This window comes from Chenopodium quinoa, unplaced genomic scaffold, assembly GCF_001683475.1.
Source record: "Chenopodium quinoa cultivar QQ74 unplaced genomic scaffold, ASM168347v1, whole genome shotgun sequence".
Lineage (NCBI taxonomy): Eukaryota > Viridiplantae > Streptophyta > Magnoliopsida > Caryophyllales > Amaranthaceae > Chenopodium > Chenopodium quinoa.
The window spans coordinates 413,343-422,971 of NW_018742372.1; the positions used below are offsets into that span (position 1 = coordinate 413,343).

Genomic DNA, 9,629 nt, shown 5'->3' on the forward strand with positions numbered 1-9,629 from the left:
TTAGATTTCTGACCATTGTAAAATATCAATGACATGAGACTCAACTTAAGGGGAAACCGGGGTACTCGCAAACGTCTGCAATGTATTGGCATGTAGCTGTGTTACTTGCTAGTACCATTTTCGGATTACATCGAACTACACAAGCTATATATGAATGTAGTTTGATGACGTTGTAACATTTCACATCACGCAACAAGACATGAAGTGCCTCGCTTACAGTGTGAAAATGCCACCATGGCAATGGTTCATTAATCAACCATCTTTTCTTAAGCCACCAAGATTGGCAGGGCGCATATATATTTTTTAAGAAAAAACTCGCAAGAAATAGAAAGCAGGGGCCAAACAGCATAATATCATATTCTGTATAGAATACACATTAAAATACAAAATTTTTCAAGGGCCACATTTGTTTTGAGTCTATATTGAGATAATTTTGAACCATGAACGAGTATACAGTTTACCTACAATTATTACCATTAAAGGTAAGAATGTATCTCAGCTAATCTTCACTGTATAAAAACAATTGTATTTCTGCCAAATCTAACAGATGCACCCTGCAGGAACATACAGACAATGAGACAAGATCCGTTAGTAATTGCCATATAATACGCAAGTGAATATAAAATTGGTAACTACGAAAGAACTAGATGTAACAGAACAGCAAAGGTCCTATTCATTCTTCATTAAGAGACCTAAGGACAAAGAAGGTATTAAGGTATCGGAAAAGCCCAAAAGATAAAATCTATGCATGTGTCAACCAAACGTTGTGTTACTTATACGTATTCCAACTACGGAATCCAAAGAGTGAAGTTTTGAAAAACAAGCTTCTTAGATGTTAGGAGACTATGAAAAGAAACTTTGGATATCAAGAAGCAGGAATTGGTGACAAGGAAAAACACTTGATCATTCATTCCTCTTGTTAAGCGAGTGATGGAAACAGCTTGGCTTTGGCATATACTGCAAGGAGGGGAGGCTTTGGCATTCCTGCTAACAAGCATGCCACCTCTAATCTCCAATCCCATTCCCAAATCCATCCCAATTTCATCAACCCAAAACAGCAGTCAGAATTATGTCTGTAAAATTACGTAAGGTTATCAGTACCACTATATCAATGACTTCTAGTTTTAAACCTCCAGCACTCTACTAGTACCAAAGCAGAGCAGACTGAGACCATGCTGCATATTATACTGGACAACCAAGAACCATCAACCAATATAATATATAAAATCTGTAAGCAGAGAATTGGGAAATAATAAACACAAACTCTATCCAAGAGACCAACACTTCTCATGAATAGCACAATTCAAGCTCATTAATCCAGGCAATAGCAATGTATAATGCTCCCTAATAAATATGAATAGTTAAGTGGTAAAGAAAATCGTGAAAGAAGCAATACATCGCAAAGGGAAACAAAATCACCACATTCATATAGGATATTCATGCAATATCTTTCAATGGCATGACTAGGATACTATAGATTATGACCTTATATAATACAAGCTGTCAAAGACTAGTACAATAAAGTGGATTATCGATCATTAACTAGAAACATAAAACAAAGTCAGTGAAGGCTGTAGAAAGAAGCCAGCCAAAACAGAAGACACAGAAACGTAGCAAATCAAAATTTCCACACATTTTTTCCACTACACCGCAGATTTTCATGACACAACAACATTATGTTTCTCATACTCTTCAATTCATCTTAGGTACAAAAAAAAAATCATGGATATAAAAGGGCCAATCGTGGGAAATTTTTTCACAAAATAACCTAATTAAGCACTTGGAGATGCCAGATACATATACTTGAATCCAAGAAGCATAGCAACAAGAAAACAAGGACCATACAATAAAGATAACGTCAAGTAGGATAACTGCACTGCTGGAGCAGCTTTCAAGATGAAGTTGATACAAAACAGCAAAATTAAAGTTCACATCACATATCACTTGTTTCGATAACAATAATGCTATACCAGTTGGGAACAATTTTCAATACAAAGAGCAAAATGGTAAATCAAATATAAATAAAGCAAGTGATAAGCAGATCATCTTCAAGCAATCTCTTCAGCTAAAGATTTTTCAAGTAAACAAGTACTACAATTTCAGACAATAAAAAGACTCCCTCCGTCCGTTACTAAGTGCTTATATTCCTTTTCGGGTGTCCCAACTTTAAGTGCTTACTTCCAAAATTGGCCTAGTATTTAGGACCATTTTACCCTCATCTCCAATATTAAATCCCCTATTTCTCCCAGGATTCCATCCACTTGTCATAAATTCTCCCACCCACTCACTCATTTTATTGTACTTGACAATTTACTTTTGATTTTAATTCCCACCCACTCATTTCACTCCTCTCCCATTGGCTTTTAAGAAATCACCAATCATTGCTATGAAAGGAATCCAATTGCTTTATCCTTTTGCATTAAAACCCATGAAAAATGAGAAATGAGCACTTAATATCAGAACGGAGGGAGTAGCAGACAAGTTATAAAGCGGATAAAAGTGAAAATTTGACTCTCTACAAGGCCTAATTTTTTGTGCCACAATCAGCATATGTAAATGTTTACCCCCAAGTACCCAGAACCCACATTATGAGAGTTAATAGAAGCAGACTCATACCAGGAGATAGACCAAAGAGTATGCACTCAGCACACGGTATTTTTCTAGAGCTCCAAGCCTCCAATCTGTCCTACTATGCAACCCTGCACTGCGTATTGAGATTCTTTGAGCATTGAGTGTTTGAGTCATATAACCATTATTCATGTAATTCATAATGAACCCTTCTGATTTAAGACATATAACCTTAAAAATTATCAAATCACCAAAAAAAATTGACTTCTGTTAGGGATTATTTTCTATTTCATAATTTAAACTGAGACCTCGCTTGGTTGAAGTCCCCAAAAAGAAACAAAACAGTGCAGTAAAGGCTGTTAAAAAAACAGAAACGGACTTTACCACTTTCCATCCCATGTTTGTTTTGATTCCATTTCTTATGTTTTAACACATCACCGCTCTTCAATCTTCATTCATTATCTCCCTTTTTAAGATGATTGATTCGATTCATTTTTCAATGATTTCATAATTCCCGCTCTACAATCCTCCCTCATTATCTCCATTCTATGTCTTCTGCCTTTCTGCCATATTAAATTGCCAGGCCCCAACAAGATATTGTGCTTCCAGACATGGATGACCACTTCTGGTCACGCTGACGACACTGAATTCCTTTCCTATGTCAGTCTATGTTGTGCAAGAGTGTGTGAATAGTCGAAAGTCAACATGGTGCAATATTTGTGGAAAAATAAACATACTAAGTTTTCATTGTGACATAGCAGTATAGCACTTGAAAAGTCCCTTACCGCTCAAGTAGATGAATTGAAAACAATAACTAAATAACTCAATTGCAACATTGTTACTAAAAGACCCAGCAACTACACTTTGATGTCTATGGTCTGCTTTATGTAATTCAAGAATGGTCACAGCACATCAGCAATCTCAGCATTCACATAGAAGGTGCTAAAGAAACAACCAGCAAGAGAAAATTTACTTCATTGAGAGATAGATCCATAAGATGCAATATAGCCTCCACCATAGGTAAATCCTCAACTGGTCCATAAACTAGATTTTTTTTTTTTCTAAACAAACTAATACTTTTCTTTGCTCTGATCTGTGATCAAGTTTTACTACATGCATACAAAACTTGGTCCCTAATCCAAACGTCTTCTTCACTTGATAACTATTACCTTGCAAAAAACATTTAAACTAAGATAACTAGACAACCCAATGAAACTGAGCAACTTGAATAGTCTACAATCGTAGCACAAGTACATCACAACAAGAAGACCAATTTTAAAATCCAAATTTCATATGATGAAGCTCAATTTTATGAATTCTGGTCCTTTAACTCTAAGATTCTCTTTCTGCCATAACAAGCTCAGCATCTAAATTAAATTGCTCAGTATCTACACTTAATTGCTCAGTATCTAGATTAAATTGCTCAGTATCCAAATTATATTGCTGAGTGGCTATATGGTTTTACAAGTTAATGAGCAAAGGCGGGTCGAAAATGAAAACCTCAAGAATCCTTTTTGAATCATGTGCACTAATTAATTACATTATGAGAGAGATACAATGAAAGAAGTCGAGTGGCACCAATAACAAGCAGCAGGTTAAATAAGCTTCTCCAAACACAAGAAAATCCAATGTGATGGCACTGCCTTTTCAGCCACATCTTAGTGATCTTACACACCTCCATATTCCATGCATACCAATTCCTTCCCAAACTAATAAATGGACACTCGGGCGTTATGATTACCTAACATCTAAGCTTCTTGTTCAATACAGTCTGTCATTACTAATTGACTAAGACTATTCAAAAGTGTCAAACTTGTTAGATTTATCTAAGATAGACAAGTCAAGCTTTTCCGTACTTCCTCATTATTATAATGATCTTGTTAAGTATTCATCATATCCATTCAATAAAGTACATACACAGACAGCACCAGTACAACAGAATGATGTGTTGTAAGAAGACTTTTTGGCCAACAGCAGGTGATGACAGAGGAACTTCTATGGTAATTGAGTGAAATTAATAAAGCAAGCCTATCATCTATCAAGTTTTAAATTATATTATGTAATGTAAAAAGCTTAGTAATATACGTCATCTACATAGGAATATAATTTCCAAATGAGAGCCACAACTAATCCCTTTCATAGAGCACATGCAACAGTTCTAGTTAAAATTATACCACTGCAACCCTTATGAGTTGTGACAACTAAAAATTAAACAACACAGATTTTATTTATTTTTGGGTCCAAAAAATATTGAAATTTCAAAAGCAGAATCGAAAACTCAAACAGTTTTGCAGATTCGAAAATTCCAACAGTTTTCAGAATAAAAGATAATATCTCACCACCCAGAACAGTAAAACACCAGATCAAATGGTGTAAAAACCAGCTGGATCTAGAGTAAATGAACTCATGAAGTACCAGCTTCCACATTTATTTCTAACTAATACATGAATGACTAATCAACAGACAAATTGTTTTTCAAGCAAATGAAAATATTTACAGCACATTCATTCCTAATGAAAACAGTGTATCTGCAATTAAATTTGCTAAATGTCATTATATCTCATCATTCTATCAGCTCCAGGCCATACAAGGAATGAACAAAACAGAATGTAAATCAGCAAATAATTAAAATCATCCGCAATGACAGCTTTGGAAATGCTGGATATACAGAGCTAAACTCAGAAGACAACAGCAAACAACATGGAAGCTCGTAGAAACAACCATCATACTCAATCAGAGAAGAGACAAACTTTTATATTGACCAAATTTAGACGAAGAACCAACTATCTCATTTTCATGTTCTATTACTCCATCTTTATTTCAAAATCTCCAATACTATATCAGGAAACTAAAATGTCACAAAGACTAAATGCTATAAGCATATACAAGGAGAAAAAAGTAAACTGACGGTAGCCTAGACATTTTCAATCTCAATTTTCATAGAGCCACAGAGTATTATCGATGAGAAATAACAAAATGAAGTATAACACCTAGGAAGGATTCGACATAAATCAAGGGAAGGGTCTGAAATCTAATAGATAGGCCTATTATTCCACACAACTTTAATAAGATTTTGATCCAAGCCAAAAGCTGCTTAACATTAGAAGGTGTTCAGTCTAACCTCTCTTATCTGACCCTTGTTAACTCCTGAAGTATCCATAGCCTAGACAAGAGCATCTGATAAAATACAGGTCTTCTAAATTTTATTCTTCTTAAGTTTATCAACAACTTAATGTTCTTCACATGATCAGGGTAAAGAAAATCACTGAGCAGTTGATGTTGGCCATACTCAAGTTTATCTAAAGGACAAAACAGTAGTGTGATTGGACTTCAACTCCTAGAATGCATGACCCAGAAAATCCAGTAGATTGGGCAAAATTGAAGGAAGGAACAATTGGTGGATAGAAGCAATCAAGGAACTTACAAACTAGGCAAAGAAAGTGCTTTCTGTCCCCAAAAAGAGGGGGACAGCAATTAAAACAATAAGGCCATCACTTTCTTAACTTTAATTAATCTAGTTTTATAATCACGTGAAAATACAAGTCTATGTAACTAATGCTTTTTCTGCTTGTCCAATAGTACGATCGGTGAAATACTCAAATGCATATGCTGCCATCACCATTTACTCAATTTACCTATATCTCAACAGTGTTAGCTTTGCATAGCAACCTCCAATAATTGATCATTAATTAAGAAAATCTAGAAATAAATCACGGTATTCTGTGTGATACTTGAATATCATCTAATTATCAATGCAGTGAATGCACATCCAAAAATATTAACCACTATCATTCTGTGATACTTTTTTTTTTTTTTTTTTTTTTTTTTTGATACAAGTGATACTTGAATATCATCTAATCATCAATGCAGGTCCAAAAATATTATTCAATATCATTCCAGCGATGAGAATCAAAACAAAGCACAACCATAACATTAAACTTGAATAACTAAGAATACTAAACCAAATCAACCAATCAAATTGAGGATCATAGAACAATTTAAAGAAACAAACACAGAACAAAAAAGCACTAAAGTATACCTAAATCACACAAGCATTAATCAAGGTCTTCTGTTCGGGTTTCTGATCCAAAGTCTGGATTCCCCCTCCTCCTCGGGTTCGCCTCATTACCATCACCGGAAGCATTACTCCCCTCGGCTGAAGACCCAACATTTCTAAACGGCCAAGGCAACGAAATGTTAAAACTCCTCTCCACAGTCCGATCATTCTGCGAACCCGTTTCAGACGACACCCCATCACCACCAATTCTATTACCATTACCACCCACATCACCATTATCACCGCCACCAGCACCATCACCAGATCCCAGATTCTCCCTCCGGTTCCGAATCCTCTGCTCATAATCAGGATCATCGGTAGGCAGCTCGTGCCGGCAAACAGGGCAAGAATTATGCAACTCCAACCAAGGAAGAATACAATCAGAATGAAAAACATGTTTACAAGGCATCTGTTTAGCTTCAGCACCAAGCTGAAACTCATCCATACAAACAGCGCATTGTGAAGAGTCAGACAACAGCAATTCCTCCGTTACTTTAACAATAGGCAGCCCCTCCACAGCGGTTTTCGAGGCCGGTGGCGTACCGTATCGATTCGGATCATTCTCCGCTAGCTGCTGAATCAACTGCTCCAACCCTGGTCCAAAGAAATAGTCCCCCAAATTCGAGGGTAACCTAAAATTCCCACCACCGCCACCTTGTTCAGGGTTAGCATTCTCAATAACAAATTGAATGTTAGCACCCCCAGCTCGCATAGTCTGAAGATAACTCTGAAGAAATTGAAAAGGGTTGAAAACATCGGTTTCCTGAAAAGGGGATCTCTGATTACCACCATTTCCGCCATTACCAGAACCTCCAAAAGCTCCACCCCCGAAGATGGCGGAGAGGTCGATAGGCTCAATAGGAGAAGCGGCGGAAGAAGAAGAAGGGGGGAAGAAGAAGGGGGCAAAGGGTGCAAGATGATCGGCAGCGGAAGCAGAAGGAGGAGGAGAGAAGAATTGAGCGAAAGGAGAGGAAGAAGAATAAGAAGAAGGGTTAGGGTTTTCGACTTCTTCTAGGAAACCGCCATTGCAATGGGGGCAAGCGAGCTCGTCGGAGGAAGAAGAAGAAGGAGAGAGAGAGACGGTGCGATTGCATTGATAGCAGAAGTAGTGTTGTGGTGGTTGAGAGAAGGTTGTTGTGGTGGTGGAAGGGTCGTCAATGGCGCCGGAAGACATTGTTGTTGGTGGTTCAAGGAAAAGACTGCTGTTGTTATGCGAGGGAATGAGGCTAGATTTTTTTGGTTTTTGGTTTTTGTTTTTTTTTTTTTTTATTTGTTTTGTTTAAATGTGTGTGTTTTTGTGATTATTTTTCTTTCTATGATATGATAAAATTGAATCTTTATGCTATATTTCGGTGGTGGGTGTAGGTGGGGTTGGAGAAGGGGGAAAGAGAAGAATATTGCTGATCTATTGGGTAAAGGGGGATAATCTAATATATATAAATAAAGTAGGCATTTTTGGAGAGCATTCGGAACGCAACGTAAGAAATATACTTATTTCGACCAATAAGAAGAAAGATTTGTATTTTATTTTTGAATTAAAAAATTATGTCGCCACATAGATAAAAGTAACGAATTAGATTTGATATATCTAAAATTTTAATGCCACGTAGATTATAATCCACGAATTAAATTATTTTAATGAAAAAAAAGTAAAATATAGGAAAAGATAAATATATTAATTCAATACTACGGTTATAAGAAATCCAAAAAAAAATATACTAAGAAATATTTAAATGATAAACGCTTATAATAAAGTTTGATACCTATCATTATAAGATAAATTTTGATAGTATTTATGATAAGAAATACAAATTGTTCGTTAATTATAATTAAATTAAAATTTGTGATGCCTACCATTATAAATTGACACATCATACGACACAAACAAAATTTCGTATCAATAAAAAACCCCATCAAGCAAATTTTGTGTTAATTTTTGGTCAACAATGGCCGGGTGATTTTTAGCTTAATCTTTAAAATCCTATGTTTAAATTATATTTCTAATTATTACTTACAATGTATTAATTTGGGAAACTCAACGATTATATGTTTATTTTTATTTACTAAATGTTTTTTTTTACATGCAGATTTAACACATCATACGACACAAATAAAATTTCGTATCAATACAAACCCCATCAAGCGAATTTTGTGTTAGTTTTAGGTCATCAATGTCCGGGTAAATTTTAAAATCTTATATTTAAATTTATATTTGTAATTATTAGTTACATTGTATTTATTTAGGATATTTAGCGATTATTTTTTTATGTAATGACATACGGTTAGATGTTGTATAATTAATATATGGATGGCTTTGGTTATTTTTGGAGATGATGAAAAAATTCCAATGCATAGATTTGATTTTATATATCGCAATAATTTTTCATTTATTGGTAAATATATTGATTTATTTTATATAAATGTAAAGATTTAATTTATATCAATTTCAGTTTGGCTAACATTTCACGGTTCAATTTATCCATTGATGTATTAGGTTGGTTGTGGACGAGGTTGGTGATTCTATTGAAATAAAAGATATGGTAAAACAATGAATAATGATTTAGGATTTAAATTACTAAAAATTTATCATTTCACATTAAAGATTTTATATATATGAAAAAAATATCATATTTACAATTTATTTATATTTAATAAATTCATTATAAATTATAGTAAAAAAAAAAATTAAACTTTTGTAATTTTGTCAGAAATTGTTAAATACAATAAATCAAATAATTAAAATCTTAGATGAAAAAACCTTACATCGCACAGGGTTCCATCTAGTAAATTAATAATACAAACTTATAAATAGGGAAATGGAAATAATTTAAGATTCCTAAGAGTAATCCCTTTGTATTTACTAGATTTGAAAGGATGATTTTCTAAATTTTTTTTAAAAGGTAAGTTAAAGAGGGAAAGCGTTAGCCACCTCTCCTCACGAGAGGAATGCCTAGCACATCTGAGGAGATAATGGGGTACAACGTACAAAGATGAGTTAGTACTA

At 34.6% G+C, this 9,629-nt stretch overlaps 1 protein-coding gene across 3 annotated transcripts; it reads right to left on the reverse strand.

The window, feature by feature from the left end:
* Nucleotides 1-325: 325 nt before the first annotated feature.
* On the reverse strand, nucleotides 326-7,951 carry LOC110696678 (E3 ubiquitin-protein ligase RING1-like). Of its 3 annotated transcripts, none has more exons than XR_002506375.1 (3): nucleotides 6,608-7,951; nucleotides 2,617-2,699; nucleotides 326-554 (listed from the first exon to the last, which is right to left on the reverse strand). XR_002506375.1 is itself a non-coding variant. In XM_021874035.1 (2 exons), exon 1 carries the CDS (start codon nucleotides 7,797-7,799, stop codon nucleotides 6,624-6,626), a length of 1,176 nt encoding a protein of 391 aa, XP_021729727.1. In that variant the 5' UTR covers nucleotides 7,800-7,950; the 3' UTR covers nucleotides 326-554; nucleotides 6,608-6,623. The 3 variants fall into 3 exon arrangements, 1 of the variants encoding a protein (XP_021729727.1); XR_002506374.1 differs by having other exon boundaries at nucleotides 2,617-2,704; XM_021874035.1 differs by lacking the exon at nucleotides 2,617-2,699 and having other exon boundaries at nucleotides 6,608-7,950.
* Nucleotides 7,952-9,629: the final 1,678 nt, after the last annotated feature.